Source organism: Conger conger, chromosome 8 (genome assembly GCF_963514075.1).
Source record: "Conger conger chromosome 8, fConCon1.1, whole genome shotgun sequence".
Classification (NCBI taxonomy): domain Eukaryota; kingdom Metazoa; phylum Chordata; class Actinopteri; order Anguilliformes; family Congridae; genus Conger; species Conger conger.
Genome location: NC_083767.1, coordinates 26382502 through 26400882, shown reverse-complemented (window position 1 = coordinate 26400882; position 18381 = coordinate 26382502). Strand labels below are relative to the sequence as shown.

At 42.2% G+C, this 18381-nt stretch overlaps 1 protein-coding gene across 5 annotated transcripts in view; it reads left to right on the top strand.

The window, feature by feature from the left end:
• Nucleotides 1-18381, top strand: part of pigg (phosphatidylinositol glycan anchor biosynthesis class G (EMM blood group)) — a 142674-nt gene that overhangs the window by 49193 nt on the left and 75100 nt on the right. For 4 of the 5 annotated variants that reach the window (XM_061252011.1, XM_061252010.1, XM_061252012.1 and 1 more), the window contains one exon: nucleotides 8904-9042. In XM_061252011.1, coding sequence (XP_061107995.1) covers nucleotides 8904-9042 — 139 coding nt within the window. Of the gene's footprint in view, nucleotides 1-8903; nucleotides 9043-11262; nucleotides 11528-18381 lie in introns of those variants that run through there. The other variant, XM_061252013.1, reaches the window with a different exon arrangement.

The window sequence follows — 18381 nt, the reverse complement described above, 5'->3', positions numbered from 1 at the left end:
TCTTAGCCTGTTGCGCCACCGCGGCTCCTTGGAATGCTGTTCTAAGCATATAGTCGTCATCATAAGTGCAAAAATATTATTGCTTGGGTTAGACAAGGATAGGGATATCAGAAACGGGGGGGCGGGGGAAATCAGGAGATAGGACTATGGTACAGTTTGAAAAGGTGTGTTTTGAGTCTGTGTCGAAATAGGGGGAGGGATTCTGCTGTCCTGACAGTGGTAGGCAAGTCATTCCACCACTGAGGAACCAGAATGGAAAACAGGCATGAACGTACAGCTCGACCACCAGGTGCACATAGAGAGGGAACCATAAAGCGACCAGAGCTGGCAGTGGTCTAGCTGGGGAGTAGGGAGTGATCAAGGTTTGTATGTAAGGTGAGGCAGTCCCCTTAGCAGCCTGAAATGCCAACACTAGGGCCTTGAATCGGATGCGTGCGGCAATAGGAAGCCAGTGGAGGCCAATGAGAAGCGGGGTGACACGAGCCGACCTGGGCTGACTGGTGATCAGGCGGGCTGCAGCATTCTGGACCAGTTGGAGGGGCTTGATGGCACACGCTGGGAGACCGGCTAGGAGGGATTTGCAGTAATCCAGGCGGGAAATGACGAGCGCCTGGACTAGGAGCTGGGTGGTTTTTTCCGTCAGGAGATGACGGATATGGCGTATATTATACAGAAAGAACCTGCAGGTTCTGGCAGTGGAGGATACTTGTGGAGCCAGGGTGAGGCAGTTATCAAGAGTCACCCCAAGATTCTTTGTGAGTGATGAGGGGGGTGGGGGGGAGGGGGGGCCAGAAGAGAGGAGAAGGTTGAAAACAGTTTGCAGGGATTAGAGGCGGCCACGTTAATTTTCGAGTGAAAGAAGGAAGATTTAGCTAGAGAGACAGAGGAATGGAAAGATGATAAGAGGGCATGGAAGGAAGCCATATCACTGGGGAGACAGGACCTTTTCCATTTTCTCTCCGCTGCCCGCAGTTCATCAGCATCAGAAAGCCAAGGACTTGGGTGGAGGCCCAAGCTAGTTTGGTGGTGAGGTGACACAGAGGAAGATGAGAGGGAGGACATGAGAGTTGTAGCAGCATCATCGGGAGACAGTCGAGAGAAAGACTCCGCGGATGGTAGGGAGGAGAGGATTGTAGATGAGAGGGTGGAGGAAGACAGGTGGCGTAGGTTCCGCCGACAGGTGACAGTGGATGGTGGGAGAGATGGATGGGTGTTAGAGGAGAGTGGAAGAGAAAAAGAGATGAAGGAGTGGTCAGATATATGGAGTGGTGTTACAGAGAGGTTGGTTGTTGTGCAGCTCATTGTGAAGATGAGGTCAAGAAGGTTGCCTGCTTTGTGGGTGGGAGGGGAAAGAATGAGGGTCAAAAGAAGAAAGGAGGGAGAGAAAGGTAGACTGGGTGGACTCTGAGTTGAGGTTGAAGTCACCCAGGAGGATCAGGGGGGTGTCATTGACTGGTGAGGAGCTAAGGAGGATGTCCAGCTCATCCAAGAAGCTCCCCAGAGGACCCGGGGGGCAATAAACAACAATAATAAACAGTTTGCACGGCAAAGTAACAGAAACCGCATGAAATTCAAAAGAGGAGAAGGCGAAGGATGAGGAGAAGACACTAGATCTCCATGAGGATGAGATTAGGAGACCTGTGCCTCCTCCTCTGCCAGAGGTTCTGGGTGTGTGGGGAAAAAGAGAAGGCAGAGGAAAGGGCAGCCGGGGCTGTGTTCTCTGGTGAGAGCCACGTTTCAGTTAAAGCAAGAAAGTCAAGGTTGAGGTGGGAGGCATAGGCAGATATGAAGTCTGCTTTCTGGACGGCGGACTGGCAGTTCCAGAGGCCACCAGCCACACAGAGATCAATACCTGCGGATCTGGGAGGGAAGATGAGGTTTGAGATATTCTGTTGGCGGGAAGCGAACCTTCTACCTGACTGGGACCTGGGGAGAGGAGAGAGGACAGGGATGGGAAGGAAACACATGGAGGGAACTAGGGAGGACAAGAGGAATACTACGTAGGGACAAGAGGAATACTACGTAGAGAGGAATACCTCGTAGAGAGGAATACCATCAACCTATAGTGGTTCTAAATCAAAGGGATCCATTGTTTTAATGAAAAGCAATTTAGATTTAGTTATTGAAAATACAAGTAATGATAAATCAATGCAGTTGTTGACCTGAAACTTGATAGATCGATGCAAAAAACCTTAATCTCATTAATGTATCAAGAGTACAAAATCCTAGTGTTAAAGATTATACATGTTTTTCTGCATGTCATAAAACATACTCCAGGATTGATTGTTTCCTTCTCTCTAGCTCTATAAGTATGTGTGCAGCTCTGGTCAAAATCTTACCGGCGATTATGTCCGATCATGACCCACTAGTCACACAGATAAGCTTTAGTAACCATGAATCCTAACGCTGGCGCTTCAATGTAACCCTTTTGCAGAACATTTTGTTACTGAATTCAAGGATGATTTAGTGAAATTTATTTACGATAATAAAGACTCTGTTGAGGACCTTATATATGTTTGGCTGGCCATTAAGGGCTTCATAAGGAACTTTACATCCTCTTATGCATCTAATTTATGCAAAACAAGAAACCAAAGAATATTAACTTGGAAAAACATGTGAATCACTTGAGCAGGTTCTTGAAAGCAAATATTCCACTCCTGTTAAAAATGATGTTTTTGTGACGTTGCCACCCCACGTGATCAGAACATTAATAAAAATATTGTCATTAATTTGTGCTGCGTTTCTGCCGATTTGTTCAGAGAATTATCACACTGCATTTCGATAAGTTGTAATTGCAGACTTTTCCTCTGCATCCATCAGGAAGAGATTCGAGAACAGCTTGATTTCTTTCTCAAAAATAGAAAAATCTTGGAAGCGCTGACTGAATTCTGTCATGAGAGATGTAATCACACACATATTTCCCCTTTTTAGCTGAAAGGTTGGCCTTTGGAAAAGCAAATTTGATTTCGGCCAGCGTGGGGAGGTGTGCAACTTTGAAGTTGTGTGGTTGTGAAGGTGTGCACCATTCTTTGCAAACTCTAGAGCATGAAAATCCAAGGAGATCCGCAGTTTCTGAGATACTCAAACCACCCTGTCTGCCACAAACAATTATTCCATGGTCAAAGTCACTTGGATCACATTTTTTCCCCATCTGATATTGATGTAATCATTAACTGAAGCTCCTGACCCGTATCTACATGATTGTATGCATTGCGCTGCTGGCTGTTTAGATATTCGCATGAATAAGTAGGTGTTAAGTTAAAAATGTTCCTAATAAAGTGCTCGGTGAGTGTTTACAGTACTGTGCAAATGTTTTAGGCAGGTATGTAATTTTTTTATTTTATCAGTGAACAAAATGTGAAGTGAGTGAACGGAAGAAAAATCTAAATCAAATCAGTATTTGGTGTGACCACTCTTTATTTAATATGTAGGTTGAAACACAATCATTAACTGAAACAGAAGCAGCTACATGGGAGGGTTAAAACTGGGTGAGGAACAGCCAAACTCTGCTTCCATGGTGAGGTTGCTGAAGACAGTTTAATGTCAGAAGTCATACACCATGGCCAGACTGAGCACAGTAACAAGACGCAAGGTAGTTATACTGCATCAGCAAGGTCAAGAAAATGACAGAAATGTCAAGGCAGACAGGAGTTTCCAGATGTGCTGTCCAAGCTCTGTTGAAGAAGCACAAAGAAACGGGCAACGTTGAGGACCGTAGACACAGTGGTCAGCCAAGGAAACTTAGTGCACCAGATGAAAGACACATCATGTTTACTTCCCTTCGCAATCGGCAGTGCCATCAGCTCAGAATTGGCAGAAACCAGTGGGACCCAGGTACTGTGCGGAGAAGTCTTGTTAGAAGTGGTCTTCATGGAAGAATTGCAGTCAAAAAGCCATACCTCCGACGTGGAAACAACTCCAAGTGACTCAACTGTGCACGAAAACACAGGAACTGGGGAGCAGAAAAATGGCAGCAGGTTCTCTGGACTGATGAGTCAAAATTTGAACTATTTGGCTGTTGCAGAAGGCAGTTTGTTCGCCGAAGGGCTGGAGAGCGGTACAAGAACGAGTGTCTGCAGGCAACAGTGAAGCATGGTGGAGGTTCCTAGCAAGTTTGGGGCTGCATTTCTGTTGTTGGGGATTTGGTCAGAATTAATGGTCTCAATGCTGAGAAGTACAGGCAGATACCTATCCATCATGCAATACCATCAGGGAGGCATCTGATTGGCCCCAAATTTATTCTGCAGCAGGACAACGACCCCAAACATACAGGCAATGTCATTAAGAACTCTTCAACGCAAAGAAGAACAAGGAGTCCTGGAAGTGATAGTATGGCCCCCACAGAGCCCTGATCTCAACATCATCAAGTCTGTCTGGGATTACATGAAGAGACAGAAGCATTTGAGACTGCCTAAATCCAAAGAAGAACTGTGGCGAGTTCTCCAGGATGTTTGGACCTGCCGAGTTCCTTCAAAAAAAAGTATATCTAGAAGAATTGATGCTGTGTGAAGGGTGGTCACACCAAGTATTGATTTGATTTAGATTTTTCTTCTGTTCATTAACTTCTCATCTTCATGCATTTAGTTAATTGATCAAAATAAACTAACATTTCTATTTATTAAAGCTTTCTTATTTTACATCATTCTTTCACACCTGCATAAAACCTTTGCGCAGTACTGTATATCTATAAAAAAGGTCATTCATTCATTTGGGCACCTTTGATAGTCTAGTCCGCTGGTCCTGGACATCTGCTGTACAGGATATTACTGCCACTTCTATTTGCACACATTTCAATCAACGTTATTGAAAATCTTTGATACATGTGGCTACTCTTTGTTTTCCGCACTCGAACTGCAAGAATTTTCATGGAAAAGATGTATCTATCAATATGCTAATTTTGTCATTTAAACAAGCGTCAATTATTACAGGTTAGATAACTTTATTGGAAAGCAGTAGCTTAGTTTTGTGCATGCTGTAAATACAACATCGTCCCTCTAAAATTAATTATATTGAGCAGAAATTGAATATTTGAATCTCTCTCATATGGTGTGAAAAAATAATAAATGTCTTTACCTGCCAATTGATTATTCCCATTATTGGCAAACTTGTTAATCAAGGAAAATTGATTAACAGGTCAAGGTCAAGACCAATAATTAGTTATTGACTAACGGGATAAGGGGATATTTTCTGCCTCCTTGATTTTGAGCTCAGGAGCCGCCACTGCAACTGAAAGGGTTTTGTTGTAAGACAGAAAATAAACCGTGATATACTTTAATCTGTGCCGATCAAGAGAAGTTGAACACGGCCAAAGAGTGCTTGTGGAAAAGAAAACAAGGCTAATAAAATCGGAGCATCATTGGCTCAGGAGGTATGAGCAGTCATCTGGCAGTCGGAGGGTTGCTGGTTTGATCCCACCCTGGGTGTGTCGAAGTATCCCTGAGCAAGACACCTAACCCTCCTGATGAGCTGGTTGGTGCTTTGCGTGGCAGCCAATTGCCTTCGGTGTGTGAATGGGTGAATGAGAAGCGTCAATTGTACAGTGCTTTGGGTGGTTTAACTGGTTGGACAGTGAGGATAGCTCTTCCTACCTTCTCTACTGATTATTGAAAGTATCTTAGTAGCCTGAATCATTATCATCATGTCTATCTCAAAAAGAATACCGACACAATAATTTCGGCGGCACAAATGAGCACAAACCCAGCACAAACAAATGACTTGGAGCATGTTGAGGTGGAAGATGACATCATGGCTAATAATAAAACACTTCATATCTAAATAAACCTAATGGCACTTAACAAAACAAATACAGCACAAACTCCGCACAAATGAACAAACTACTTTGGAGCGATTTGGACAATGATGCGGTGGAAAATGTAATGTTTAATATCTATAGAATAAACAGAGCACATTTGTTTTTTTCAATAGCAGAAATGAATACAAATTTAGAACAAACGACCGAGACCGAAATTACTTGGGGTGCAAACTGATGTCACAGCTCATAAAATATAATGTGAAATATATTTTAAAATCCATACCAGCACAAATGATGATTTTTACGGCACAAATGCAGCACAAACAAATGACAATATTTTTATTCATGTTTTGATCACAGGCAAAACCTAAGTCGAAAACCAAGAGTAGACATTCAGAACTATTTGTTTAACCATTCAATCAAACAGGACACATCTGGGCAGCAACACTTCCAATACTTTTGCTCAGAAGTTTCCGAAACCACTCGAAGCACGGGAATGCATAAATTTGTTCATATCTGCACTGTGCTGTCCCTTAATAGTTTTTCACAGACTTAAGTAAATGCATGAATTGGTGTTTTTTGGTTTGCTCTTTGAGGTTTGTGCTCATTTAACCAAAATGCATACCATTTTGATCATTTATATCCTGGTTCCAAGACTGCATATATTTCACTTGTATTCCTTACTCTTATAAATTAAAAAGCAATAAAACAGCAAGTCTGTCCCTATGAAGCATAGTTGTAACAGATTACAGTTGTGCCATACAGTGGGGCAAAAAAGTATTTAGTCAGCCACCAATTGTGCAAGTTCTCCCACTTAAAAAGATGAGAGGCCTGTAATTTTCATCATAGGTATACCTCAACTATGAGAGACAAAATGAGAAAAAAAAATCCAGAAAATCACATTGTCTGATTTTTAAAGAATTTATTTGCAAATTATGGTGGAAAATAAGTATTTGGTCAATAACAAAAGTTCATCTCAATACTTTGTTATATACCCTTTGTTGGCAATGACAGAGGTCAAACGTTTTCTGTAAGTCTTCACAAGGTTTTCACACACTGTTGCTGGTATTTTGGCCCATTCCTCCATGCAGATCTCCTCTAGAGCAGTGATGTTTTGGGGCTGTCGCTGGGCAACACGGACTTTCAACTCCCTCCAAAGATTTTCTATGGGGTTGAGATCTGGAGACTGGCTAGGCCACTCCAGGACCTTGAAATGCTTCTTACGAAGCCACTCCTTCGTTGCCCGGGCGGTGTGTTTGGGATCATTGTCATGCTGAAAGAGCCAGCCACGTTTCATCTTCAATGCCCTTGCTGATGGAAGGAGGTTTTCACTCAAAATCTCACGATACATGGCCCCATTCATTCTTTCCTTTACACGGATCAGTCGTCCTGGTACCTTTGCAGAAAAACAGCCCCAAAGCATGATGTTTCCACCCCCATGCTTCACAGTAGGTATGGTGTTCTTTGGATGCAACTCAGCATTCTTTCTCCTCCAAACACGACAAGTTGAGTTTTTACCAAAAAGTTCTATTTTGGTTTCATCTGACCATATGACATTCTCCCAATCCTCTTCTGGATCATCCAAATGCTCTCTAGCAAACTTCAGACGGGCCTGGACATGTACTGGCTTAAGCAGAGGGACACGTCTGGCACTGCAGGATTTGAGTCCCTGGCGGCGTAGTGTGTTACTGATGGTAGCCTTTGTTACTTTGGTCCCAGCTCTCTGCAGGTCATTCACTAGGTCCCCCCGTGTGGTTCTGGGATTTTTGCTCACCGTTCTTGTGATCATTTTGACCCCACGGGGTGAGATCTTGCATGGAGCCCCAGATCGAGGGAGATTATCAGTGGTCTTGTATGTCTTCCATTTTCTAATAATTGCTCCCACAGTTGATTTCTTCACACCAAGCTGCTTACCTATTGCAGATTCAGGCTTCCCAGCCTGGTGCAGGTCTACAATTTTGTTTCTGGTGTCCTTTGACAGCTCTTTGGTCTTGGCCATAGTGGAGTTTGGAGTGTGACTGTTTGAGGTTGTGGACAGGTGTCTTTTATACTGATAACAAGTTCAAACAGGTGCCATTAATACAGGTAACGAGTGGAGGACAGAGGAGCCTCTTCAAGAAGAAGTTACAGGTCTGTGAGAGCCAGAAATCTTGCTTGTTTGTAGGTGACCAAATACTTATTTTACTGAGGAATTTACCAATTAATTCATTAAAAATCCTACAATGTGATTTCCTGGATTCCTTCCCCCCATTCTGTCTCTCATAGTTGAAGTGTACCTATGATGAAAATTACAGGCCTCTCTCATCTTTTTAAGTGGGAGAACTTGCACAATTGGTGGCTGACTAAATACTTTTTTGCCCCACTGTATGTGGATATTCACTATATGGTTTTAGCATATGCTAGGCTACTGAAACACTTTTATAGTGAATCAGATTTGCTAGCTTGTGGTTGGTTTTAAAACAAATGAACAAGATAGATATGGTTATTTACATCATGATTATGTTTTTGTTCATATTTATACACAGCTCTCATAAATAGTTTGAACCATGGATTTATTTGTAATAGGTGCAATCTTTGTCTCTCACAGAATGCAGATGAGACAAAAAAGTCATCCAATCTTTGGAATAAAGTAAATAAATGGCATTCCTAATAGGTTATTTTCTTTTAATTGTTTTTTTGTCCTGGAAAATAATGCTCATATTAAGGATTTATGTACTTATTTTTTGTTGTTACAAATGTCCCACTCATACTTCACAATTGTAACATTGGACAAATTGTACACAGACCGTACGTGATCACCTCAAACCTAACATTTTAAAATATTTTTAGTATCTTTAGATAGTAGGCTAGTTTGGTGGCGTTTTGGTGAATTGTTCTTGAAACCTAGACAGATACTAGCAATGTGAGACTCTGCTGCCCCCTACTGTGGAAACATTGAAAATATTTCAGACAGCGATGGATTAGAGGCTCACATTTGCCACCTGGTGCTTGTGCGAACAACTAGTTACTCTGGGGAAAAGAATATATGGAAATATGTCACAACCCATTAGGTCTCCCGAGACAGGAGTGCCAAATGAAACCCGAAACCACTGTATGTTTTTGGAGACGGGGCAAAAAAACTAACTTAATGTTCATAATTTTTAACCCACAGGAGATGGAAGGGAGTTTGCCCAACCTGTTGGTACTGTGTGGAGACCATGGGATGTCTGAGACAGGGAGCCATGGGGGGTCATCTGATCCCGAAATAAACACCCCATTGGTGCTGATCAGCTCTGCCTTCAAGAGGAAGGGTAAAGTCCTTATCCTGTTTGTTTTCACTTGCACTTATTTTATGTTTTCATTTGTTTGTTGCTAATTCCTGGTGCAACAAATAAAAAGATGGATTTTCTGAGAAGCTGGCTCAATTAGCATCCCTTAGATAGCTCATCTGTGCTTATGCAGGAAATGACTGGTTGCGGGGGAGGTGGGTTTGGGGCAGGCAATGCATGTGCAAGGCATGGTATTGTTTTTCTGTTTTTGTTTTTTCTTAACTTTTTTTAACCAGATATGTCCATCACTCGTTTAAATGCCTAGAAAGCAGCTAGCAAGTTTCTTTAAAAAAAAATTTCATTTAGCTAAATTTCAGCATTTTTGTCACCAGTAGTAGTAGTAGCCAACCAACTGAAAACACAGAAAGAGCAGTGGAACTCTGTGTAATTCTTCACAAGCATGCCTATAAGAAACATTATCATTAGGAAAGGCACTTCAGGCCAAATTTCCTTGTAGTAATGAAGATGATGTTCTGGGAATTGAAAGTAAAAGTGCTCTCTCTGCATATTTCCATGCACTGGACGTAATTACAAGATGACATGAATCCAACAAGAATATGACGCTTCAAATCAAGGCTTACTTTTCCTTTTGAATTAGCTTGCTACTTTTCTGCTTTCTTGTTATCTGATTTAAACCAGTGCGCTGTGGGGCTCAACGTATGTTCTATTTATGGCAAAATTGCCTCATGTTACATCATACTAACCTAATATGGGGACAAGTAGAGGCAAACAACACACAAGCACTTACGTCTTGTAAGATTACCACTGCTGTGAAGTGGATAAACGTTTTCTGTGAGAAATGTATTGTTGAGTTCACGTGCACACACAACGGTCTACATTCTAAAACTCAGTTTTGCCCTCCCTACATGAAGTTAACATGTTATAATGTATTGCTTGTAACGTTACATCCCGGTCTGGCTTTAGAAGCAAACATCAACTGCTAACATCGGCTGGTTTATAAGAGAAGATAAACCAACATGAAAACAAAAAAGCTGTCTTTGGGAGAAGCAGTCAATTTTTAATGTTAGAAAAGAGGGGAAATCAATCAGACAACAATTTGGAATGTCCTGAAAAAGAAAGACGCTGCTGGCGTACTGAGCAACAGACATTGAACACGTCGACCAAGGAAAACAACAGCAGTTGATAACAGAAACATTGTGAGAGCTGTGAAAAAAACCCACAAAACATCAGCCAGGTGGCATCACAAACAATCTCCATGGGGTGGGGAGGTATCTCAATCAGCCATTTGAAGAAGGCTTTTAGGGGGCAGCAGTATAGAGGCTATTCAAACCAAAAACTATGTTTAAAGTGAGAGTGTCTGAACATTGTATTGATTTTTGTGGCTGCTACCGTTAGTTCAGATATACTGTGGTGCCTCGGGGTGGATCCTGGGGCACAGCTAGAAACCAACACAGGAGATAGCAGATGTCAGAAAAAATACTTCTTTTTATTTTTTCTGTGTTTTTTTTTTTTTCGGGGTATCGGTGATAGCGCCCCCCCTCAGGGCAAGGGTAGGGGAAAACTGGAGAAATAAAAGGGGCCATTTAGGCAAAAAATAAACAAAGGTTCTTCCCAGACCGGGGTATTTTCCAGGGCTTCCTCCCTCCTTCCCTCTTCGGCCGCGTCAGGGCTGGCGGGAAACTCAAAGACAGGGGGTGAATAGGAAGGGATTTTATCTGCCTCACGTGACCGGAGTCCGTTTCCAGGTCTTCGGTGTTGCCGTCCGTGAAGGTAGGGTCTTCCTCAGTTTCAGTATGGCAGGGCGTTGCTGGTTCTTCCTCTCTCTGCCTTCAACACTCTCACATGCTCAGGAATAGCACCGACTGAACCTGGCTGCAGCCTCGACCGCTCCTTAAATCCCATTCCCTGCTCATTAGGAAAAGAGGCTGCAGCTGAGTCAGTGATTTTCCACTCTGCTCACTCACGTGCGCTGTCCGGGGTCCTGGACCGCAGGTAGTGGGATCTCTCTCCAAGGTGCTGATCTCCCCATCACCTCTCTAGGCAGATATACTCCTTCGCCCACCTCTCCCAATGTGTGACGTCTGCGCGGTTGACCTGCACGGGCCCCTCCAGGGTTCTCCACCCACGTGGGACAACATGCAGGAGCAGGGGTGCCACAATACACTATGTACTTATGTAAAGTGATTACCTCTTTTTGTTTCTTTTACAGAGCATTAATTACTAGAAAGTAACAAGCCACATAATTGCTACATTTTAAGTACATATAACAACTGAATATTTACCTAATTTTTTTCTGGCTGTTTCCTCCTGTTGACGCTGTTTCCTGTTTGCTGTTCGAACCAGAGGCACGTTTTTCTCCAAACAGTTGCTGAACTTCGCTTCTATTTTTGACACTATACTCTGAAAATAATAATTGGATTACTCCACCATCAACCATGCGCTCCAAGTTCCCACCACGTCCTATATCATCCACCAGCACACGGAATAAATACAGGCAGATAAAAACGTAAGTAATTTACGAAGTCTAATGCCGGTTTTCGGCTCGCCGGTATCGCCCATCTCTCACCCTGTCCTTCCCTCTCGTTCTTGGGCTGTCTTCTGCTCTGTGTGCGATATGTTTAGTTATTTCTTCTCCGCAGTTAATGATAACTTTACCCGTGATAAGTGTAGGTTAAATGCTAGGCTGACAGAGAAGGTTCTTGAATTGGAAACTCGCATCCGTACCGAAATTCGAGAATTCTTGGTTCCGGATGCACTAGTTAGTCTGTCTCCAGGTAGTCCCGGGGAGAGCCTTTGCAGCAAGGCGGTTGGATTACAGTTTGGGAATGTTGTCGAAAACTTGAGCCACCAGTGCACCTACAATCCATTCAAGTTTCCAACAGGTTCTCCCCCCTCAGCAACCCACCGGCTGTGAAACCTGTTGAAAAAACTCTGGTAATTGGCGACTCTATTTTAAGAAACGTGAATTTATTGACACCAGCGACTATAGTACAATGTAATCCTGGGGCTAGGGCGACTGACGTCGAGGCAAATTTAAAAGTGCTGGCAAAGGGTAATCATACATATTCTAAAATTGTTATTCATGTCGGCACTAAATGGTAAATGGTTAGCATTTATATAGCGCCTTTATCCAAAGCGCTGTACAATTGATGCTTCTCATTCACCCATTCATACACACACTCACACACCGACAGCGATTGGCTGCCATGCAAGGCACCGACCAGCTCGTCAGGAGCATTTTAGGGGTTAGGTGTCTTGCTCAGGGACACTTCGACACAGCCTGGGCGGGGGATCGAACCGGCAACCCTCCAACTGCCAGATGACTGCTCTTACTGCCTGAGCCATGTTGCCCCCTCTTCTATTTATTTTACTACTACTCTACTAATTATGTCCAATTGAAGCAAATGGAGATCACCAAAGATAATTTTAAATCGGTGTGTGATCTGGCAAAACGGATGTCTAGGTCAGTTATTTGCTCTGGTCTGCTGGTGATGAAATATACAGCAGATTAACATCATGAAATCACTGGTTGTCTGTTTGCTGCCCTGCAAACGGTGTTGGCTTCATAGACAACTGGAATACCTTTTGGGGGAGGCCTGGTCTTTTGAGAAGAAATGGTATTCACCATTGTGGGAGGGTGCTGCTCTTCTCTCTAGAAATTTATCTTACAGTCTCAAATTCAATTTCTTGACACACCAGAGCCAAGGCAGCAGACACAGATTTCTGCTTGTTCCCATTGCTTGTTCCCCTTGTTTCATACTATTGAGACAGTGTCTGTACCCCAACCTAAATTAAGCCTCGCTAAAGGTGTTTGTGTGGCTAATCTAAAAAAAATCAAACCCTGTCATTCTACTTATAATGTTGCTAACCAAACTGAGCTAACAATTGGATTGATTAATATCCGATCACTAGCTCCAAAAGCAAATTAATTAATTATCAATCATCAAATTGAAATCCTATGTTTAACTGAAACTTGGCTTATGAATACATTGCCCAAAATGAATCCACCCCTCCCGGTTACAGTTATACTCATGTTTCCTGTCTGACGGGTCATGGAGGAGGTGTTGCTGCTGTATATAATTCCAATCTTCATGCTACTTTGAAATCTGGCTTCGATTTTAACTTTTTTTGAAGTGCTTGTTCTCAGTTTCCTCATCCGGACAGAAAAACAGTCTGTTTTGTATACAGGCCACCAGGGCCATACATTCTTACTTGAGTTTGCCGATTTCCTTTCCAGCCTCGTTGTTAATTCAGATAAAGTAGTAATCACACGGATAGTGATGGTGATCATTTCAGATCAGCATTCCTACCTATCATTGAATCTATTGGCTTTGATCAATATATACATCAGTCTACACATTCCCATAACTATACTCTTGATCTGGTCTTAACTTATGACACAGAAATAGCAAATATAGCAGTCATGCCAAAAAATCCTGTGTTATCAGACCATTATTTAAGTACTTTTCAACTTTCACAAGTTTGTCATGTGTCACCAGATTCTACTTTCTACTTTAGCCGTACGCTTTCCTCCAGGACTGCAAATGCTTTTATTAATGAGCTCCCAGACTCATTTGTGCACTGTGGGGATTTCCTTGGCTCCAGCCAAAATGCATACACAACTAGCATTAACTCAATTCAGCTGACTGACAACATAAATAACATACTTTGCAGAACCCTGGATACTATCGCACCTCTTAAGAAGAGAAAAGTTTGCCATAAGAAATTAGCACCTTGGTACAATGACCATACTTGTGCTCTCAAGCAAGCTTCATGCCAACTTGAGAGAAAATGGCGCTCTACAAAATCGCAGGTATTCCTCCATGCCTGGAAAGACAGCCTACTCACCTATAAACACACCCTCTCCACAGCACGTTCATCATATTTCTCTACCTTAATTGATGAAAATAGAAACAATCCTTTGCACCTGTTTAAAACTGTTGCCAGATTGACTAAGAATCATGTTGATCCCTGTGTCTCAATATAATTTAGTAGCAATGATTTCATGAATTTCTTTGATGACAAAATTATAAAAATCAGGGACAAGATTCAAAGTTCTTCTGCCACCCCTCCTATAGGGTCTGTCCTTCCATCCACTCAACACATAGATGCAGAATCCTTGGAACGACCGATGGCCTATCTGAACTCTTTTACTCCAATAGAGTTCATTGAATTTAATACCGTAGTTAATTCTTCAAAATCTTCTACTTGTCTTCTAGACCCTATCCCAACAAAGCTTTTGAAGGAGCTAATATCAATGATTGGAGCACCACTTCTACATATTGTCAATGCTTCTTTAGCATCTGGACACATACCACAGACTATTAAACTTGCAGTCATCAAACCACTTCTTAAGAAGCCAAACTTAGATGTGAATGATTTGTCCAACTACAGGCCCATTTTGAACCTCCCATTCCTGTCTAAAGTACTAGAAAAGGTAATTTCAAAACAGCTCTGTTCATTTCTGCACCCCAATCATGTATTGGACGTTTTTCAATCTGGTTTTAGACCCTTCCACAGCACTGAAACAGCCCTGGTCAAAGTAGTCAATGACCTACTCCTCGCTTCTGACAGTGGCTACATCTCTACTTGTGCTTCAAGCATTCGACAGAGTTGATCACCTGATCCTGTTGGATAGACTTGAAAATCTTGTAGGCCTCCGTGGACAGACTCTCTCTTGGTTTAGATCATACCGATCAGACCGATATCAATTTGACTCCTCATATCAATCCAGGGTTAGATACGGAGTACCACAAGGATCTGTGCTTGGGCCCTTGCTTTCTTTAACTGCTACCCAGGAACATGTAAATATTATGATACTAACTACAACACATGCTAGATGCCAAAAGCTGATCGGCTTAGAAACACATTGTTATTTCCAACGGCTCAGTTTGTGTTTGTGTGTGTGTGTGTGTGTTACATTACGTTACATTAATGGCATTTTGGCAAAGCAACGTACAGTTGATTAGACTAAGAAGGAGACAATCCTCCCCTGGAGCAATGCAGGGTTAAGGACCTTGCTCATGGGCCCAATGACTGTGCGGATCTTATTGTGGCTACACTGGGGATCGAACCACCAACCTTGCGCGTCCCAGTCATGTATTTCCACAGGGTCAGTCATAGTTGCTGTCGCTTCTCAAATCAGCACCTTTTAATAAGACAAAGTTAACATCAAAATATCTGTGTTTTTGGAATGCAAGACACATTTTAATCTGGATTTTTTTTTCCTGCTTATGTAACGCGGAATTCTGCATTCTGCAGACCACCGATATAAAGATGTATGTAACCTCTAATTACAGTGTGTTACATGTATTCATGGATTATACCTTGTAAACCAAATGAGATACACAAGTGGCCATTTCCATCCATATCGAAACTTACAATGGTTGTAGTACAGGTCTAGCAGAGCATGACCAGGGAAGATGCCCAGCGTCTGGTGATTTCTATGAGTCACAGACTTGTCATTTCATGCACTAAACATAAACTGTATGATACATAATGTTAATTTGACAAAATACTTTTAGTACTTTAAAATAGGGGGGGGAGGGGAGAGATTTCTAAAAGATATGGAGGACAAATGCCCTCACATTAAAGCTGACTGTCTGCATCTTAAACACAAAGTCATTGTGTCATTTGAAAGGTGCTGGAGTACACAGCCAAAACAACAACTAAAAATATTTCACAATCAAAATACTTTGGGACCTTGTTGTAAGTGTGTGTGTGTGTGTGTGTGTGTGTGTGTGAATATGTGTGTATATTTTGTACATACATACAGTATATATAGACGACATCTTGTTGGTTTATTATTACGGTGTAAATGCAACATTTCTGTCACAATTCAATTTTATTGCCCGCTGACTAATGACTTTATCGCATTTGTAGTACGTTGTGATTAACAATAAAATGCATCATTACTTACTCGGGGGAGTGAATCCATGGCAAGAGAATAGTTCTGACCGAAGCGGCCGGTGCATTTACACAGTGCTCTTTGCAGTCTACCGTAACGTCTGCTGAATTTCACGCTGATTGTGCACTTGGGCTACTTTAACACGGCGCTCTAGATACTGACATCGTAAATACACCTATGCTCTCGCCCCAACCCGCTCTCTGACCCCTGAAAATGTAGCCTTTCACTGCCAGGGTATCGTCATCAGCTGTATTCAGACTTTCAATTGCATAATGTTAGCTGCAACACAATGACAGTAAGATACAACACCTGAAAAGTTTTGTTATAGGGGAAAAAAGATACCATAAAGATACCATACCATTCGGGCAATAACTATTAGCAAAGATTTTAGCTAAGCTTATAAGTTACCACCACAATGGATTTGAAATGAAACGAACAAGACGTGCTTTAACTGCAGACTTTCAGCTTTAATTTGAGGGTATTTACATCCAAATCAGGCGAACGGTGTAGGAATTACAACAGTTTGTATATGTGCCTCCCACTTTTTAAGGGACCAAAAGTAATGGGACAAACTAACAATCATAAATCAAACTTAAACCAAATCCTTTGCAGTCAATTACAGCCTGAAGTCTGGAATGCATAGACATCACCAAACGCTGGGTTTCATCCCTGGTGATGCTCTGCCAGGCCTCTACTGCAACTGTCTTCAGTTCCTGCTTGTTCTTGGGGCATTTTCCCTTCAGTTTTGTCTTCAGCAAGTGAAATGCATGTTCAATCGGATTCAGGTCAGGTGATTGACTTGGCCATTGCATAACATTCCACTTCTTTGCCTTAAAAACCTCTTTGGTTGCTTTCGCAGTATGCTTTGGGTCATTGTCCATCTGCACTGTGAAGCGCCGTCCAATGAGTTCTGAAACATTTGGCTGAATATGAGCAGATAATATTGCCCGAAACAATTCAGAATTCATCCTGCTGCTTTTGTCAGCAGTCACATCATCAATAAATACAAGGGAACCAGTTCCATTGGCAGCCATACATGCCCACGCCACCATGCTTCACTGAGGAGGTGGTATGTTTTGGATCATGAGCAGTTCCTTTCCTTCTCCATACTCTTCTCTTCCCATCATTCTGGTACAAGTTGATCTTTGTCTCATCTGTCCATAGGATGTTGTTCCAGAACTGTAAAGGCTTTTTTAGATGTTGTTTGGCAAACTCTAATCTGGTCTTCCTGTTTTTGAGGCTCACCAATGGTTTACATCTTGTGGTGAACCCTCTGTATTCACTCTGGCGAAGTCTTCTCGTGATTGTTGACTTTGACACACGTACATCTACCTCCTGGAGAGTGTTCTTGATCTGGCCAACTGTTGTGAAGGGGTTTTTCTTCACCAGGGAAATAATTCTTCTGTCATCCACCACAGTTGTTGTCCGTGGTCTTCCAGGTCTTTTGGTGTTGCTGAGCTCACCGGTGTGTTCTTTCTTTTTAAGAATGTTCCAAACAGTTGATTTGGCCACACCTAATGTTTTTGCTATCTCTATGATGGGTTTGTTTAGATTTTTCAGCCTAATGATGGCTTGCTTCACTGATAGTGACAGCTCTTTGGATCTCATATTGAGAGTTGACAGCAACAGATTCCAAATGCAAATAGCACACTTGAAATGAACTCTAGACCTTTTATCTGCTCCTTGTAAGTGAGATAATGAGGGAATAACACACACCTGGCCATGGAACAGTTGAGCAGCCAATTGTCCCATTACTTTTGGTCCCTTAAAAAGTGGGAGGCACATATAGAAACTTGTAATTCCTACACCGTTCACCTGATTTGGCTGTAAATATCCTGAAATTAAAGCTGAAAGTCTGCAGTTAAAGCATATTCATTCATCTATATCTATATATCTATATATATATATATATATATATATATATATATATACACATTTAAAAAAATGTTTTATTTAAGTTGACTAGCTTAATTATAGCTTTGTACAGTTGTATCACTAGCTACTAGTAACTAACAACTCCCTCCCTTCACTCTCCCATTTTCGAAGTGTAGGAACAAAACGGCTACAACTCCACTCCCCCAGCATAGTGTGCAATGATGTATGTTTCAGCAGAAGTCTTTTCACACCCATACTATGAAAACCCAACTTACAAAATCTGACACTGTCCAGATCCAGAAAGGGGAGATGGCAGGGAACTTGAATTCCCTCAATTATCCAAAAATATTTAGTCAGTGTCGTTCTTATCATGCATATCATGTGACATGGCGACATGGCTCAGGCAGTAAGAGCAATCGTCTGGCAGTCGGAGGGTTGCCGGTTCGATCCCCCGCCCGGGCGGTGTCGAAGTGTCCCTGAGCAAGACACCTAACCCCTAAATGCTCCTGACGAGCTGGTCGGTGCCTTGCATGGCAGCCAATCGCCATGCGTGTGTATAAATGGGTGAATGAGAAGCA